Genomic DNA, 19468 nt, shown 5'->3' with positions numbered 1-19468 from the left:
TAGCCTACTGCTTCAAATGCTGAGAAGAAACATTATCCCAAGAGGATGACTTACCACCTCAGTTTGCCCAGGATCGAGGGGTATTATGGACTGAATGTTTGTGTCCTTCTAAAATTCATACATCAAAGCCTCAACTACCATTTTGATGGTATTAGGATTTGGGGCCTTTGGGAGGTAATTATGTTTAGATTAGGTCATGAGGTTGGTCATTATGTCCCACCCTCATGATGGGATTAGTGCTCTTATTAGAAGAAGAAGACAGAAAGATCTGTCTCTATGGAAAGGCCAGGTGAGCACACAGAGAGAAGGCAGCCATCTAAAAGCTAGGAAGAGAGCCCTCGTCAGACACTGAATCTGTTGGTGCCCTGATCTTGGACTTCCCAGCCATCAGAACTGTCAGAAATGTATGTCTGTCATTTAAGCCACCAAGTCTGTGTTCGTCTGTTATACCAAGCTCACTCAGACAAAGGGTTTTCCAGGACACAGTGATAGAGACAGGAGGCAGGGAAATACTGGGTAGAAGAGGGTGGTATCTGGTAAGGGTACCACCCTCTTCTTTGGTACTGCGGCCCAAAGTGAGAACATACATTCTTGTTTTCCTGCCTGAATGTTACCTTTTCTAAAACCACCCTGGCCTGCCCTGTCCCCCATCCTGTGCCCAAAGAAAACCCCAGGCCCCACCAGCAGAGCAGCAGAGCAGTAGAGTGGCAGAGAAGGAGAGAAGCAGCAGCCAGATGTTGGAGAGAAGCAGCTTGACTTCAGAGGGACAACTTGGTAGCGGGACCTCGGAGAAGAGTTCGGCCAGGGATGCCCAAACTCCAGGGGAAGACCACCTTCCCACTCCATCCCCTTTCCAGCTCCCCATTCCATTGAGAGCCACTTCCACCACTAAATAAAATCCTCCACATTCACCAACCTCAAATTTGTGAAACCTCATTCCTCCTGGATGCTAGACAAGAACCTGAGTGTGGGTGCAAGAGGCTGTCATCATGACCCTACACTGAGCTGTTTAACACTTAAGCCATCCATGGATGGCAAAGCTAGAAGAGCGCACTGTAACACAGGCCCTCTGGGGCTCCAGGGGTCATGGGCGACCCCTAGACTCTGCCGCAGGCCCGCACAGGGTTCTGCTCCTGCCGGTTGCCCAAAAGTGCTCATCCTGGCCTCTACGCCTGCTCTCCTGTGTTCTCCCCCTCCCACAAGGGGTTGAGAGCTGCAGGCTGAGTAAGCAAGCCACCCTATCATGAGTCCTGTGAATGGGTTGAGGGAACTATTCTATTTCAACAGGACATTCAGTGCTAAAAACCTGAAAAAGTCTCAGGCAAAGTGGGACAATTTGGTCACCCTTATCCCAGATCTGTTTGTCTCCAATAAAGACAATGCAGAGAAAACAAAAAAAAAAACCACGATGCAGAAAAATATCTCTGGTATAATGTTTATTTAAATAGTAATCTTAAAAAGGCTTTATACAAATCATATAAACACAGTTTGACATTGTTGTTTATTTTTTACATTGAAGAATCACAGTAAAAGCTCTCAAGTTCCCGTGATCTGGCTCAGCCAGTGAATGGTCGAATACCTTTAACTGCAAACCCTGAAAAAGTTAACCTGCTATGTGACAGGTTAACTCTTTCCCTTGATTTCTTGTCATTCATGCTTATTCCTTGGACCCTCATCCCTGTCAACTCCCCTGCCCCACCAAAGACAGAAAGCAACCCTGTGGCCCTGTTGACCGCCTAGTCCGGGAGAGCATGGAGGTAATGTGTCATTTAGTACAAGGCAAAAAGGAGATCAATATTGGCAGTGGGGTTTCCCAAAGGGAATGACTCAAGGAGATGGGTCAGCTAGCCTACCCACAGATAAAGATAACAAACACACCAAGGTGTTCCCTGGCCAAGTCAAAATTGGGCCCAGCGTCTTTCTTTCTGTCTTACGACAGACCAGCCTCCAGCCTTGGTGAGGTATCTACATGTAGCCCTGCGTACCCTGCTTCTGTTTAGCATTCAAGGCCCACTCAGGGCCTCAAATTAGCCAATGGTGAATATGGATATAGGACTTTTAGAGGGATGCAGGTTGAGTTGTACATAACTTAGAGGTGAAGTGCAGGTCCGAAACAGGGCTAGACTTTGGAGAACTGTAAAATGGCTCACTGGGCATGACAGCATCAGGACCCCTGGAGTGGCTTTCAAACTTACCTTCTTCTGCAGGCTACTTCTGGAAATCCCTAGGACTTACCAGCTTTCTGAACACTGCGCATCATGGCAGGGTGAAGAGGAAAAGGGGCTAGTAAAAATCTTGCTTCTACTGTGGGCCGAACTCAGGAGGAGCCCTAAAGCTAAGCCCTTGGGCTTGACAGCTCTACTTTTCACCTCTAACTACCACTGTGCCAATGAGTGCCGAGTGCCAAGATCAGCTGTGACACTCGGACCCTAGGTCAAAGTCACAACACCACCACTGAGTCGCACATGACCATTCACATACACAGTAGATACAGAGAACTCAAAGCAGCAAAGACACACACACATGAATAAATAGCTGTTGGTTGAACTCTTGCTCTCTGCATACAAAACACTGTGACATTACCATTTGAACTAGCATTTCCATAAGTTAACATTTAAAGGAACCAGCCAGTCCCATTCACCCTTCCCCTTTCACCTGGGTATAAGACAAATGAAATCGTGGGTGACCACAGCAGCAAAAATGGTCTGACAATGATATGCAATAGGCTGGGCATACTGGTTGAGTTTCAAATATATTTCCAGCACACAGGCAATCCTTAGGCGTTAATATGAAATCAAGATTTGGATCTTGATGCGAACAATCTTATCCTTCACACAGTTTCATTCTATTCCTGATGCCTCCCTTTGAAGAGTAGTTGAGAGTCATCTAGGGCTATGACTACCACTCGGGTAGCAGGACTCATTCCTTTAATAGGATCAGCAGTGAGTTGGGGTACTTGGGAATGGAGCCATCGGGGTTAGGGAAAGAGGAATGCCTTAATTCATAAGATATTCACTAATTTTTACATAAAGGGAAAATACATTTTTCTTCATTTTTTCAAGGCACTTAATAAAAACATAAATTGGTGTGCATGTGTGCGTGCGTGCATGTGTGTATGTGTGTGTGCGTGCATGTGTGTATGCGTGTGTGCATATGTGTAAGAACCTAGGTCTCTCAAGGCTGAAGCAGCATGGTTAAGCATTCTTGTCCACAGTACTTGCGGACTTCTGGTTAGAATCAGTTCTTGTACATCCTAGCTCTGACTCTCCCGAAAGGTTGAAATGGTGTTTGTAACCCAAAGGAGAAGTCGGTGTTTACTAGTCTATTTGAGAGACAAATGCATTTCAAAGGGTCTCTGTCTACACTGCTCAGCCTTGGCCCTCATATGATCACAGAGGTTGGGCTTCTCTTTCCCTCTCCTCTGTTCTCCTTCCTGTCCAGTGGTGACCAGTTACAATAACTCACTGATGGGGAGAACATACCAATAGTCTCTATTTTTCCCTCTATTTTCCCCTGCCTCTGAGAATATCACACAATGCTGCTTCCAGGGGCTTAGAGACCTGAAGAATATGTGTATGTGTGTATGTATATATGTATATGTTTTAGAAGAACACGGAGGAGGGAAAAGAAAAGGCAAAACCACCACCAGAAGCCCCACAAGGGAAGCCCCACCACCAGACACTGTGGGTCTAGAATTAGCGAATGGCTCCTATTCACTCACAAAGCACTTTAAGGCTCGTCCAGGCGCTTCTATGGATTTTGACGTGTGAAGTTTCCTTTCCAGTTTGTTTTAAATCGCATACAAGAAAGAGCTGTTCATGCTGACCCTAAAATGGCAATTTTCCCCTGGATAAAAAAAGTTAAAGGCAACAACATCCTACTTAAATGCTAGGACTGGAAATGGCAGCTTGTAGGGTTGGCTGGCAGAACCTACACCACAGTAAATCCCTTAAGTCAGAAGACAATCAGAGGATGGGATAAGCTGGACGGCTTTTTTGAGTTTTATTTGTAAAGATGGAAAGGCTGAAAAGACACTTTGCTTTTCAAGTGTTGATTAGAAAGAGAAAGCAGAGAATAATGATCACTGCTCCACTTCTATTCTGGAAAAGTCATTCTCCTCTTCTGCCTCTTTGAGTTGCTCACAGACCAAAGAAATAAAATATAATAATAATAATAATAATAATAATAATGATAATACAAACTCACAAACAAAATAGAACTGTGACCCCAAAGAGATGAGCTCCTGTTTTGTCCCAGCAGAGAACACAGCCCCGTTCCTGCAATGACTTAGCCACGGCGGTCCTAGGGGGGTAATCATCCCCTGTGCGGCTGCATCTCCCTTCCTCCTGTGACTCGCTTTTCTGTCCTGTCCATACCTTCGGTATTCTGGATCGGTTTGATCGAGATTATGGCATTCAGTTTCCAAAGGAAAAAAAAATGTAATCTTCCCCAGCCCCTCTTGCTGGAATGAAACGTCAGATAGGATTCAGGTGCAATCTGTCATGCCTCGGAGCAGCACTTCTGGTGGTTCATCTTGACCTTGTGCTTAAGGCCATCATAGAGCTCGAAGTTGTAGTTCTCCAGTGTGGTGCAGCTTCGGGAGCTCAGGCCCGAGTAGGAACAGGTGCAGTAGAGCAGGAGGCCTGCACAGGTGGCCCCCAGGAGGACGCCCAGTGAGCTCATGGCGATGATGGTGATGAGGATGGGATCCAGGGTGTACAGCCAGCTCTTTTCTTTGTCGGTCGAGGGGGCGCCAGACCCTGAGGTTGCAGAAGAAGAATTGCTCCAGTCCACCTCGTATTCATCTGCGATACATAAAATTCATGAGAGATTGCAGGCACTGCCTATGTCAAGGTGAAATGACTGAGCCTCCCCAGCCCAGAGGCTCTTCAGAGCACAGTAGTTAGCAGCAGCAGCTCTGGAATTAGACTGCCTGGGTTCAAAACCCAGCCTGGCCGCATCCTAGCTGTGTAACTTTGGGCAAGCTATTGAACCTCTCTTTGCTTCAGTTTTCTCCTCTTTGAAATGGGGATAATAGTAAAATCTGCCTCAACTGGGTTGTTAGGAGGATTACATGAACTAATATTTGTAAAGTGCTTGGTGTCTGCAACATAGTAAGTCCTAAGTATCCGATATTTAAATAATTTGACTTACATTAGGTAAGCTCTGATTTTAACAGCACCTTTGGGGTGGCTTTACAGCACCTGGGATGGCCGTGTGTTCAAGGCAACCTCTACATCCCTCCTTTCCAACCTCCTCAAGCTAATGAAAGGACAGTCTGGGACTATTTGCACATGATGAGTTTCCTAATTTGGTATTCCTGGCCATATAAGCAGCAGATTTTCCCCAGCCATCAGACCTCCTTTAATAATAAGGCATCGTGCCTTATTGTTACGGGTTGAACTGTATCCCCCTCCCAGACACTTAAATTCATATTGAAGTCCTAACCCTCACCACCTTATTTGGAGATAAGGCCTTTACAGATGTTATCAAGTTAAAATAAGGTCATGAGGGTGGACCTTTATCCGATAAGAGTGGTATCCTTAGAAAAAGGGGAAATTCTGAGACACACACATGAGAGAACATCGTATGAACAGGAGAATGGCCATCTCCAAGCCAAGGAGACAGAGCTAGAATAGATCCTTTCTTACAGCCCTCAGAAGGAACCAACCCTGTCCACATGTTGATCTTACATTTCTAGCCTCCAGAACTGTGAGAAAATATATGTCTGTTGTAAGCCACCCAGTCAGTGGTGCTCTGTTCTGGAAGCCCTAGCAGACTAATCTAATTACGTTTCTACACTGTGGCCAAGGCATGCCCACATCTGGGCATCATTTTTTGAAATATCCTAATAATCCCATGAAGAAGGCAGGATATTATATATATTTTAATAGGTGAGGAAACTGAGGTTTAAAGAAATTAGGCAACTAGGTAACGCACTCCAGGTCACAGGCTTAGCAAGCAGTTAAAGCAGGAATGGAGATCAGGCTTTCTGCCTCCTTACCCATTGCCCTTTCTACTCCATTCCAGTGCGCCTCTGCCTGATCTACTGCGGTCTCTCCATGTAGGTTGGTCATGCACTTTTGCCCATAAAAGGAGTGTTGGACTGGGTTTTGCAGGGAGAGTCTGCAGTCAGTTAACAAGGTGCTGTTTGGGTTAGTCGCTCCAGTTTCTATAACTACGCATGAAGTTTCTGATTAAAGGCAGGTTAAAAGCAGCTGCTCTATAAACTGTTCCTCTTAAATTCATCAATCTTAGTCTACAGTTATTCTTTAAGTGGAATCTTGCTGTTGAGTCTGTTGGAGATCAACTCTGGTACTCAGAGAAGCCCAGAGAGAGACCTGTGCTATTCTGAGTTGAGGGAAGAAATTACATCTACATATTTGCTCAGCAGCCCTCTAGCCTCTTGAAGTATATGTGTTTGCAGTGGAAAAATAGAACTTGGAATAAATATAAAGATACGAGATGGTCAGTGTGAAAAAGAAACCGAAATCTTGCAACAAGCTCCAAATTGGAATCTTGAGTAGTGTGAGGAAGGTTTCCCCCAAGCCAGGGAACCAGAAACCACAGCAGGTCTGGGAGAATATTCACATTATGCTCATTCACTCAGGCCATTTTTGGGAGAAGGTCAAAAGATTCAGGCTATGACACGTATGGAGGAGCTGATCTTTCACTTGTAAAGGGTTTATTCAGATTCGAAGTCCATCCAGGTAAAAAGTTACTGGAAAGAGGGGATCTGTTTCAGATTAGGCAGAGGAACTCAATAAACTTTCTAAACCTCTAAAGTTGACCCTGACAGATCCATTGATGGTTCCCTCATTTTTCTCCAGATTCTTTTATATATTTCTGACTGATAGTTCTAGATTTTGGCCCTCCGATACCCAGAGCATTATTTTTGTTGACATCTTTATAACCAAACTTGAATTTTACGATTACCTGCTAAATCATAACAGTACTCACCATCAATTTCATCTTCATATCCTTCTCTCTCATGTATTTCTGGGATGTCCACTATAATATAAAGAAAATAAAAACAAGTTAATAACAAGTTCTATCACCATGGCTAAAAGGCAGGGAGGCAATCTTTACGAGAATGACTCCCCATTCTGGCAGGCAGCTAGAGAATCACCTCTACTTCTAGATCATTCATTATGGACATTACTGGATTGTTCTCCTTCAGATTGACCTGTGTCTTCCTCCAACCACAACCAGTAACACAGAACTAAGAAGAAACTCTGGGTCTTCAGTGCCAAGCAACCCCTGCCACTGTGCCTTTTTAATGACTGGCATTCATTAGGAACACAGGTTTCATTTAAGGCACCTTCAATGGCATCTTATGCCCAACAGCAGCTGCCTTTACTGGGATGTCCATTTAGTGTATCATGCTGCACCTCTTCATAGGCACACATCTCAGTGGGCACAAAAGCATCAGAGTCTTTCTCCTCTGGATTTCATGTAAACATATGGTAGTTTAAGAAAGTCTTGTTTCATCATTATATGTTTTAATTTAAGAGCAGAAATGGAAGGCATGTCATAATGCCTGTTGACCTTCACATATCTGTGCTAATATTTCTCATCCTTCCCAAGTCTATTTTTCCTATTAGCTTTCTTCGTGGTTTAGAATAGATCAAAGATGGGCATCCAATCTGACTAGCCAGGCTAAGTTAATTTACTATGAGTTTTCTCCAGTATTATCACTGTCTATCTTTTTCTTTTTCATGATAATTTGGGAGGGTGATAATACAGGTCTCTCTATTCACTGTGCTGTCCAACTTATAGAAATCAGAACCACTGAAAGTTATCTGTCTAAAATGGTAAAACATTAATAGAGAACATCAAATGCATGGCAAAGAGCAACATCTTATCATTTCTTCCTATCTCACAAGCTAATTATGCCTTTCCAAGCTGTCAGCTCAAGACAGCCCCAGTGAATGTGTATGGCCCTCTCAGAGTTTTGTTCCACCAAGTCCGATAAACAATCTTGAAGTCACTACTATAAATTGAAATCCAAAAATCAAGGCTTAAAAGAAAATCAAAATCCCAAACGGCTGAAGTATCAGACAAGAGGGAGAAAAAGAACTTTAGATCATCCCGAAAGCTTCCTTCATCAGCACTACATCTCGGGGAAGATCTACTTGACCATGATCTGAACTGAGCATTGATCCATCACTGTCACATTTGAAATTCAGTCTTTTCCTGGAGGCCATGGTTTCAATCATGTTAGAAGTCTTCCTCATTTCTGGCCAAAGTGCTAAAGCACATTCTCATCCCCCTCCGTCACTAGTAAGGGATGCACAAAACAACTTGCCAAGACCCCACTTGAAAAGATTGATGCCACATGGCACTAATCCTCCATAACTCCAGCCCATTCCTTGCATGTTTAAAGCACAGCAAGTGGCACCTGCAGGCCACGCCAGCCTCCCCACCTCAACGCCCATTCCCTGCATTCTCCTCCAGGCCCCAACAGAGCAGGTTGTTTCCTTGGAAGGGAGATGTGAACAGGAATCAACAAGAGGCAGGTGGTGTTTGTCACAGGGATCAAATCGAGCTTGTGAAAGTCAACCCACAGGGTTTTTTTCCATATGAAAAAAAAAAAAAACATGGAAGAAAACCGTCACATTTCCAACAATTAATTGGTTTGATGGGCTGCTCATATGTCTTAACATCTTCACCAGTAAAAGAGGCAGAACACTGGATAAGAATATGTGAATCAGCCTAGGATGAGAACCACGGGGCTCCTGCCAGTGACTTCTGGGCCAAATCCTATGCTTGCTTTTAGGGATCTTGTTTCTGCCAAGGATGTGATGAATTCTTGGAGGCTAGAATGCCATCTTGCTCCATCTCACACCCTCAGGGAAGAAGTCTTAGGATACCATAGATCACTGGCTGGAAAGGGGTGAATGTGGCATTGATCTTAAAGGAAAAGGGTAAAATGATGCTAATGATTTTGAGAACATTTTATCACAGGAGATCACGGCCTCTTGTCTCTGGAGGTTGAGGACTGGATGAGATGATTTCCTAAGAATTGGCCCATTTCTAAGACTCAATGAAATCAATTGCCCAGATGCAGCTGAGATTTCTGCACCTGGAGAATCAAAGGCTACTTAAGGTGAAGAAGAACACTTTAGTGGCTTGACTTGGCTTTTTATATAATCACTGCTCCCCTGAGTTTGAGTGAGTGGGAAGGGGGTCAAAAAAGGATAAGTTAATCAACATTTTCAAAAGCACATCTGTTCACCAAGCCTTAAAGAAAGAATGGCACACTGGGGAAAACACAAATAAAGGGAACATTTGTACAAAAAACCATTTACTTTGATAGCAATTTTCTCTAGTCCCCTTGCTAATATTCTTGATATCTGTGTTTGATTAAGAGCTTTCTCTCTCTCAAAAGCATCTTTGCCCTTTACCAGCCACTTTCCTTTTCTGTTGAGCCTGGTAGGTAAACTGCAGCCTGTTTCCTTAGGAGGCCGGCAGGAAGGAATGTGGTTCTCTCATCAGGTCCCTGTAGTTCTAGCAAAGAAAAGGCAAGGTGTGGCAGGTAAGACGCTACCAGGAGAACCAAGGGGTAAAGCTACCGGCCTCTGGGAGGCAGAGGGGAGAATGATGAGCTAGGAGCCCAAGGCAGAGGGTAGAGGCCACAGCTCCCTGGAAAGGGGAAATGGCAGCCACAGGATGGCAGACCTAGCTGCCGAAGTCAGGGCAGACATCAGGAGAGAGTGGGAGAAAGGAACCAGGGACTCAGAATTTTGTTTTCAATGGGGAAAACTTGAAGAGGAAGTTCCAGGACTCTGTTTTAGTGGGTGGGTGTGTTTGTGAGTGTGAGATGGGCTAGGGAGAGTGGAATGGGCCAAACCTCTAGAAGAATGCAGGTCAGGAAGGGATCTTACCACCCACACGAGTTCCGCTTTCAACCTTTGTGCTCCCATGACCCTGTTTCCTTCTAGGCCCCCATGTGGATTCAGTCTCAGGTCAGCCTGACTACAAATACTGACTCTCAAATAACTGTATTAGGGCCAGGGTGGATCCCCAGTCTGCATTCAAGTTCTTTGGGTGTGGCTGGGACACTGTAACTACCACCATATCCCTACTGCCCCCTTCTAATAAAATAAAAGAGTCTGCCTTATCTCAGATCCGGATTGGCTGGATACACACTTTGGTTGCCTGTTTCACTGGCTCACTACTTTGATAGAGTAGGGCTTTGAGGGGCTTCTCATGAACATGAAGAAGTGGGGATCTGAAATTTGGGGTTTCATGCTTTCCATGACAGGCATCACCCAGAGCAGGAAACTAAATTACATTGTTCTTCAAAGGGCAGTTTTCATTAACCAACTAACCAGCCTAACACCACTTAGTAAGAGGGCTCACTGCATGCCCAGGAAACAAACTGATGACTTTGGAAAATAAAGATGTAAGGGACCAGGTGTCTACCATCAAGGCCCTTCAGGGTGGTTGGGAAGTGAAGACTCACCCATGCCAAATTAGCATGAAAGAAAGTGAGGCATTGCGGAGAGGACCCCCAAGTGCTGCTGGAGTCCAGGGCAGGGATTGGGCAAATGAGCCTGGGCCACTATCAGGAAGGAAAATGTGGGAGTGGAGAGGAGGATACTGTGGAATTGAGGCTGCTGCAAGTTGGGCATCGGGGGATTTCTGTTCCCTTTATCTGTCTGATTGATAGAAATGCTTTCAAACATGGCAGCTGATCTCTTGTCTTTTGGCTTGCATTCATTCGTATCAGGCTCGTCAAGGAATTCAAAGCGATCACCTAGCTTTGCCACAAATCTTCCACCTTGCATATATCTATGTGAGAGTCAGACCTTTGCCCTCCTGGTCTCCAACACCCATCCCTTCCCCAGCTGTTGCAGATCAGCACAGTGAGAGAAAGAGGTCAGCTCTGAATGAATGATGGGAAGGGGTTTTATAGAGCTTGAGTAATCAAGTGGGCACAGTAGCTACTGCTTAAAAACAAATACAACCCAACTTCACAAAACTCTGGTCATTTTCATATGGAGATCAGTCTCAGGCCAAAAAGTCACCTTATTTTGGTCAGTGTCCCTTCTCTCTGCATCATCGAGAGACAGAGTAGGTACACGGTGAGGCATGATTCAAGGTCTCACTGATCTCCTGCTGTCCTGATTTTTTGGAATGAGAGACCAGGGTGGCTAGTTATGAAAACACCCACAAGACTGTTCCAGAAACACCCTCCACCCTGGAAGAGTCAAATATTCTCTAGTGTGCTTGTCAATACATTGCAACACTGCGGCACAAAGGGTGAACGCCATATCCAGTCACAAACCCAACCTCTTCTAATGAAATAAGCTTTTCCCTGGAACACTGCCTGGTAGTGTAAGACCACACATGCTGCTCAGGGGAAACACCCCCAAGACACTCCAACCTGCTGCCTGGAAATTCCTACTGAGAATGATTTAGTCCTCAAATAAGAAGGCCCTCTCTTATGGCCCTTTCCATTCTTTCTCACTCTCTCTTTCTCTGACACACACACACAGACACTTTTTTTTTTTTATCTTTCCTCTCTCCCTCATTTTCTTCCTTCTTCTAAGTTAAGATTATTTGGGATTAGCATTCCTTCATTAGTTTGCTTTTCTGCAGTTTCTTACAGAAAATTCTCAGCCTTCGCTCTGTGTCTACACAGAGCATATTGTATGAATATATTGGCCTCGACACTGTTTACTTCCTGCATTGTAAAGGAGCTTCACAATATGGCCAGGAAAGTGAGAAGTCTGCCCCAAACCACTGGTTACTTTTGGGTAAATAATTTAAGACAGCCCTGGGACACAGATCATTTCAGGTCACTAACGTGCTGGTTTCTTTGAAGAGTCCCTTCCATGCCAACCCTGAGCAGTGGATTAAGAGGCCTGCTTGAAGCTGATGACAGGCTTGTCATCTGGAGTGTACAGCAGAGACACTCAGAAGCCTGGTCAGTGGCAGCATCACCCTGCACTGAAGGAAGAGGCGTGGGATGTGGAGGGCCCTAGGCTGGGGGCGGAATGCCTACCTCCCATGTGGTTCTGCCTCAGGTGTCAGAGCCTTGACCAGTCATTGACCTCCCTGGGTCTCTGTTTGCTCCTCTGTAAAGTAAACACTGATGCTCTCCTCTCCTCTAGAAATCCCTTGTCTTTACAGGAAGGAAATGAGAAAGGTATGAGGGCCTTTCTGATGAGGGTTCTTTGAAGAGGGTGATGGTTGAGGGAGACAAGGCAACTTCTGAACAAAAGGGCTCCATTGCCCCATGATGCTCACTGCCCCATTCTTCACCCTAACTCTGTCCTCTCCTGGGAGTGGCCACTCCCTGAAACCATTTGTTTTAAGGTGTGCACAGAAAGAGAAGACCACAAAAAGGACAGGTCAAGAGAACCCATGAGGTTCTATGTGTTCAATACTTGCCCGTTTGGCTCAGGACTTAGTCCTGCTAATTGGTGACTGAGGAACTGACAAAGTGGGTAAATTGTGCCCATAGTTTTAAGCCTCTGTGTTAACTGAGGCTGGGCTGAGAAAACCTCATGGAAAGCCAGTCTTAGCACATCCACTTAACCTACCACATTTCAACCAGCCTTGAAGGCAAGGATCGAAGAGCCTCTTACACACAGGAAACCACTGAAACCATTCATTTTCACAGGTACCAGGTGTCATCACTTTGACTTTAGAGATGAAATTGAGGAGGGAGGGTAGAGAAGTGCAATAAGTCATTGAATAAATCAGCAGTAGAACTGAGAGTAAGCCATAGATTTTCAACACCTTGTTTGGGGGCTGTGATTTATTTGGGATAAGCTCTTGGCCACTTAGTGCCTTTGTTGAACTTGATTCCAAGTTTCTGAACCCTATGGGCCAGTTAAATCGCTGGATTTTTCAGATGAGTAGCTTCCAGAAACTTCTCTCAGCCATTCTCTTTTAATCCCAGCAGGAAATACAACACTGAGACCTCAGTAAAAGATAAATAACAAAGGACTAAGGAGATTCTTCTTGGCACTTCAAAATTCGGTTTAATTCAGTTTAATATTTAGTATTGGCTGAAGGTCCGCCTTCCCCACCACACTTAATTTCCCAATTCAGTTTGTTCATCCAAGTTGCAATAAGGAGCCAAACATTCAGGTGTTGATCTAAACTTTGCCAAATCTCCTCTGTTAAGAAGTCGGGCTACTTGAGAGCCATTCATTCCTTGCTGGGTTTGGCTTGAGTTTAGAAGCACCATCAGAAGAGCCTTTATCACAGGCTTTTATCTCTTGGGCTACAGCCAAATCTAGGCACGGTCATGGAAAAAATATTTTTTGGAATTTTTCAAATGGTTTCAAGTGCGGAAAAAAAAGGAGGGGGCTTGGTGTGAGATTACTGGAAGAGTTTGATCTTGAATTTAGCCATTCGTTTCTATTATTTTTAGTTGAATAACTAGAAGGAAACACTAAAAAGAATTGGAAATACTGACTGCAAACAAGAAGACTGTGAAATGACCCAGTAATACTTTCAAGTGTGGAGGCGGATGAGCAGCTGAGGCCAGAATGTCTCCAATGAGCCCCAACAATGGCATGAAAAGAAGAAAAATGCAGCCAGAGACATGTTTGGCTATAAAGATAGGCTTCACAATTGTGCAGACTGCAAAAACACAGCAAAGCTGATGAAAGAAAATTCTAGAACCTCTTTTTTACCCCAAGTCTTTGAAAAATCAGCTATTCTCCATTGTTGTAAGTAGATATGTGAACAAGCAATTGGCTCTTTTCATTTCTTTTGTTGGCTACCTTCTCTTAGGGCATGAGGGTGGGAAAAACAGAGCATTTCAAGGAAAACCTGCTGTTTTTTCCCCCTCTTGTGTAGTCTTATTTTTTTTCCTGGGACGCTAGGGGAGAAAGTCATGTATCTTTATATTTCAGGGAGTTTTTTTCCAGTGGGCTTTGAAATTTCTCCCCTCCTCTAGTTCCAATATTTGAGGTGTGGATGTTAGAAACATCACTATGTCACTCAGATGGAGTGGTTTGGTACAACCTTGGACAAGTGAGAAAATGGAGTTGAAGAATCAAAACTGCATCCATTTCCAATGTGAAGAAGAATATCTTCTGAAAGATAGCCCCTTTTATTTTGTAGGTCCTTGAAAAGAAACTGTACACCTGTATGTCACTAACAGAATTCACTGTACTTAAAAGATGGGCTCTTCTTCTGAACACAAGAATGAATGAGAATGAATGACTCTGTGATATCATTTTACAGCTACCAAAAATGTACCTCTCTCTGCCCATTCAAGAGATGATTTCCCCCAATAGCTTGCTGGTGGCCAAGGACCGTAATTACTAAGAGACCTGGCTTCAGCTGTGGTCCCCTGTAAAAATGCAATTATTGGAGGAAGTAGCCATGCGGCATTTGTGTGAAGGAATCTGACCCATGCTTTTTTGAAGAAGGCATTGATGGATGAAGGGAAAGAGAAAGCGTAAGGATGCCAGAGAAGAAAAGGGGTCAACAAGAGAAGGGGAAGGTGCAGAAAGGGGATTTTGGAGGTTGGAGACAAACTGCACCTGGCACAAAGGCAGATGAGTGGTGACCAGCTCCTCCACAGAGAAAGAGGTGGAGACCATAGCCACATCAGGAGGTGCAGAGCCAGAAAGCAGTGATGGGTTTGTGGGCCCAGGACCCCTGTAAACACTAATATGGGGCTCACCCTCTTAGGCCACAGTTGGCCAAGGCGAATGAGGCATCTCTGGGGCTCCTTTCACACACCCATGTTGGCCCCATCTAGGTTGTAATAACTACCATCTCACTCTCAATGCCAGCTGTGGGGCTGCCCTAGAGAAGCCACGGGGAGGCCCACACCAGCCCCTGAAATCCTCATGCCTGTTCTTGCAGGCCCTGGGTGGCAGCAAGAAAACACAAAGAGACAAAAAGTTTCTTTGTGCTTAAATGAAGCTTCAATAACTAGCAGGCTTTGGAGAATGAGACTTTGGTCAAGGCTGCCTCTAGCTCAAGGCTTTCTGCACACCCATCGTTACTGGAGCTGGCTGCTCTTTAATAAGTTGCAGGGAAGTCCAGTCCAGGCATCCTGTTAATGAGTCCTGCTGCTGGAGAAAGAAACTGGTATTGCTGAAAGCCGTGGCATGGTATACTATCATTCCAATTCTGGAGCAGAGCCTTTGTTTTGGGGAATGTTCGTGATATTTAAAGGATTTAATTTTGCGCAATTACACAGAGAAGACAAAACAAGGCACTGTGTGTATGTGTGTGTGTGTGTGTGTGTGTGTGTGTCAGAGAGAGATGCACTCTAGTTCATCCAGATCTCAACTCATGCTGCTTTCTTTCCTGAGTTAAATACTCATACCTCATGCCCAGGAGGCAATGGTCCTGGATTTTTGGCAGGTCAGGGCAAGCACACACCAGACCTACATAGCCACACACACTCCATTATGTTCAAAGTCAAAGCCACTTTGTTATGACACTTTTCTCTCAGCACACCACAGAAATGAGGGCAGTGCTTTTGCTAGAAATGGTGTTTGGACTGACAGGTCTCTGGGCTTCTCCTCCACCCGCCATTCCTTGCTACTGGCCCCTGTGGGGGCTAGTAGCTTTGCCTATGCCTATAAACATCCCACTAGAAAACCGCCTCACTGCCTAGTGCCTTTCCTTTGGGTATTGCAGCCCTGAACTTCCTCAGAAGGAAGCCCACAAGGTCTGCCCCTCTTGGGGCCAGTGTGGGGGCCTGGGGTCCAAGGCCTCTCAAATTTGAGACTTTTTCTTGGTGTGTAGGTTTACCTCTGGCTGCTAGGATAGTTTAGTCTGCAGCACAATACTGCATACTGACCTTAAGGGATGTTTTTTACATAAATTTTTTAGTAGAAAACATAAATAAATAACAGCATGGCACAGCACAGGCATTCTTTGAAGAAAGCAAGTGGAACTCATTAATCATGGAGAACAGGACTCTGCCTGATGAACCCAGGGACAGAATTAACTCCAGTGACACAGCCGCCACAGCTCTGGGGAGCTGACACTTAGAGCCAGGTCCATATTCCCCGTAAGTTGGCAGTTAAAAAAAAGAACGTTCTGAAGAAACACTCCCTGAGTTTAAAATTATCTTCAGCTAAAAGTGCCCAAGGTCTTCTCTTGCAAGCAACACACCCACTGTAGAGAAAGAGAGATAGGCATAGAGATCACATGGGTTGGGCAGATGTGGCAGGGGCTCTACAGCCAGGATGTCCACTAGTTTCTGCTATGCTCTCAAGCAGGGACAGGTTAATTTTAAACGGCAAACCTCAGCCTTTTATAGCACCTACTAAAATGAAAACAGGGATGTGTTTGACCCAGAAATTCTATCCTTTGTAGAACATGTGCCCAAAGAAGCAATTTCAAGGATGTTCATTGCAGTATTGTTTATAATAGGAAAAAAAAAAAAAAAAAAAAAAAACTAGACACAGTCTGAACACTCATCAACAGGGGAGCAGTTAATACACTCTGGCATATCAACACAATATGGAATGCTATGCTGCAGATATAAAGGATGGGGTAGATGCATTAGTATGTACTGAATTACCCTCAAGATGTCAAATGAAAAGAAGCAAGTCATCCAATATAGTAAGCAAACACTGTGCTACCATTTACACAAAACCAAATGAAACCAAACTAAACCCCAGCTTAACCAAACCACATAACTCAACATGAACATACATGTTTGTAAAGGTATAAAACAAGGCCTGGAAACATACTCCTCAAACCATCCCTCACAGTTACCTCTGGGGAGGTGACTGGGATTGGTCAACAATGAAATCAACTTTGGCTTTTTCTGTATTATTGCACTTTTTGAGCATGTTTAACTTGTGAGTTAAAGAAACCCAGCCAGTTACTATAAAGTCCCCCGCCAGCAGCCTCCCTGTATCATCAGTATCAATACACTCTCAAGCAATGAAACTCCGAGAAAAGAGGTTTTCCCACATAACACTCAGTCCTCCCTCAAGTACCTCTGTTGTTGACTGTTCAAATGGTCTTTCCTATTTCTTGGTCCAATGCCCACGGGACTTTAGCTTTTTGGGGCTCTCAGGGGTCAGTGGCAGAAAAGGCCAAGAACAACTGTTTTACCCAGTAGAGAGATGATTCTAGGTCTGTTATCCACTGGGATTGGGGAAAGAATGGCTTCGGCTTGGTTGTGCTGAAGCACCTAGATTCTCCACTGTTCCATACCATGCTAAATAAGGTTTTGCTCTTGGCGATTTCCCAAATCTTGTCTCTCTTCAGTGTTTAGGTTTGGGTCCAAACAGAACACCTCCAAGCAGTCAGGGCAAACATACTCTGGCCCAGGCTTGTGGCCTGAAGACCCCTAAGGGTGTGGGTTTCTGATTGTATCTGACCTCTATACATACTGTGGTGCACCTGATCTGTGTCAGGCTTAATTAAATCCTACACTATTCCTAGCTACTAATTTATTTGTATGAGGCAATTCTTTTCCCTGCTGATTGTAAGATCATCAGCTGGTGTTCCCCTCGCCCCCCCCTTTTTCTCTGGTTGGATTTGTTTTGTGTTTTCTTTGGGCTGTCACTAAAGTGGATGAAAGGCAAATTACAGCTGTGAGAGCCCCAGTGATCTGCACAATTAAAGAGAAAAAACAAGCCTTCACCTACAGATCTGCAGTTTGGCTCAGATGTGTAGCCCACAATGCAGGCAAGTCAAAACTTCAGGATGTAGCTCTTTTCATCAGAGATTACAGAAAGGCCACACGTTTGTGCAGAACGACTGCAGAGGCCATGAAGAGGGGCGAGGAAAATAAACACTGTGCCACCTCAGCTTGGCTGGGTTTCGGTTATCTGAGCTAGGGGGGCAGTGGGTGAAGAGAGAACACACACTGAAACCATCACAAAGAACCAGGTAGGAGCAGAAACAGACCGGCCTAGGCCTTGACATCTGGTATTTATGATCCATGGAAACACAATTTCTGAACATTTATGCTTGGGCTACATACGAAATGCCACACTGAGGAGTGTTTGGTGGTAACAGTGCCCTGTTTGACATCTAAGATTGGAGTCCTAACAGTCCTTCCCCTTTTAGGGGGAGTAAGTACCCTTAAAATAAGTCTTGGGACTAGAACCAAGGTGGGAAAATTCCCAAACATGGTTCCAAAAACAGTAATGCCAACAAAGCATAAGTGATGGCTAATTTAGTTCAGTCCGGCAAGTTTGGTCCCAGGTCAGCTCAAGGAAATGTTGACTGAGCCTGGGTCTTTGTTTGAAATCAACACTTTTGAGATATTTTTATTTCATTCTTTACTAATGGGAACAAATGGCTTTAAGGAAAGCCAAATGTTATTTAGACAAAAGGGGTAATTGAGCTTGTCACTGGGGAAACAAAAAATGCTCTGATCACTGACATTCTACTTTATTCTCCTGCAAGGGACAGATAGTGACATCTATACTGAACCATCTGTACTAACAGAACTTCCGGTAAGATCTAAAAACCGGAAGCCTGTCTCCTTTTAGCAGCACTTGGACAGGTTTTACAGCTGTAAAAAGCACTCCTTCCTGGATCTAGGTTTGGATAGGATGAAAAGCAGGACTCTGACAGAAATAGGATCTTCTGAACATGTACATTTTCTCAGGACCTTTAAGGATGGTTCTCGGACCCCTGAGGAGGGCTCCCAGGTTGTCAGAAGGCCTCTGATAAATCCCATGAATGGGGTTGGTGGGAAATCCTATCTGCAAATAGGATTAATGTGACCTCTTCTTGACCACTATCTAGAAACCATGAACTGCTGGGAGGCTGCCTTTCCTAGATTTTCCCCCACCTGGCCCAACCCAGTCCCCTTCTGATAGAAATATTTTATATAACTAGGTCACCATCCAAAGAGGAGGACCAAAGAAAAATACTCATCAAGAAAGACCTGGCCTTTTGAGTAAGTTTCCCCAAGTGCGTCTCCTCAAAGTTTTATAGTGTTCCTACCATAAAATGTTCCACTCTGATAGTTCTATGTCCACAGTCATCATCTAATTATCTTCATTACCTGTTCAAAAATGAAGTCTAGAATATCTTTCAGCCCTGAACATGCTACAAGGTCCCGTTTTGTCTGGGAAAGCGCTCGTAAATGGGAGATTCACATCCCTGTGGAAGTAATAATTGGGTAGGTGAGGGGTAAGATGTCACTGCTGCTTCTTCAAAGGAAGTGATCTGTCTCTGCAGAGCTGGGTACAGGATTCAGCTTAGCTGGTGCCACTCCCCCGGAGCCCTTTGAAAGTAGAATCTAATCTCCAGGGATTTGTCATCAAGAGAAATTTTGTGGAATCTCATTTAGCAATTTAGCACTTAGCAACTTTTGCAAAATCCCACACCAATCATAAAAGTTGTCTCAGCTGCACAAATTGGATAAAAATCCTAACAAGCAGTAATAAAAATAAAAAGAAGGAAAAGTTGGCATTCAGCCTCAAGGAGAAAACCCACCTACCTCCCACAGAAATGCCCTGTAGCTCAGAAGGTGATGTGTAAACTTTGGAAGCAT

General features: G+C 44.5%; 1 protein-coding gene across 4 annotated transcripts in view; it reads right to left on the bottom strand.

Moving 5' to 3' along the window:
• Positions 1–1423: 1423 nt before the first annotated feature.
• The window catches only part of NRP2 (neuropilin 2), a 115379-nt gene continuing 97334 nt past the window's right edge, over positions 1424–19468 (bottom strand). For 2 of the 4 annotated variants that reach the window (XM_016950360.4, XM_001136720.7), the window contains exons 16-17: positions 6961–7011; positions 1424–4805 (exon numbers count right to left, since the gene is read on the bottom strand). In XM_016950360.4, the coding sequence (XP_016805849.2) occupies positions 4501–4805; positions 6961–7011 (356 nt within the window). In that variant the 3' untranslated portion in view covers positions 1424–4500. The remainder of the gene's footprint in view (positions 4806–6960; positions 7012–19468) is intronic. The other 2 variants (XM_063790658.1, XM_016950365.4) reach the window with 1 other exon arrangement.

This window comes from Pan troglodytes, chromosome 13, assembly GCF_028858775.2.
Source record: "Pan troglodytes isolate AG18354 chromosome 13, NHGRI_mPanTro3-v2.0_pri, whole genome shotgun sequence".
Taxonomy (NCBI): Eukaryota; Metazoa; Chordata; class Mammalia; order Primates; family Hominidae; genus Pan; species Pan troglodytes.
This window is presented reverse-complemented; position numbering and strand designations above follow the sequence as displayed.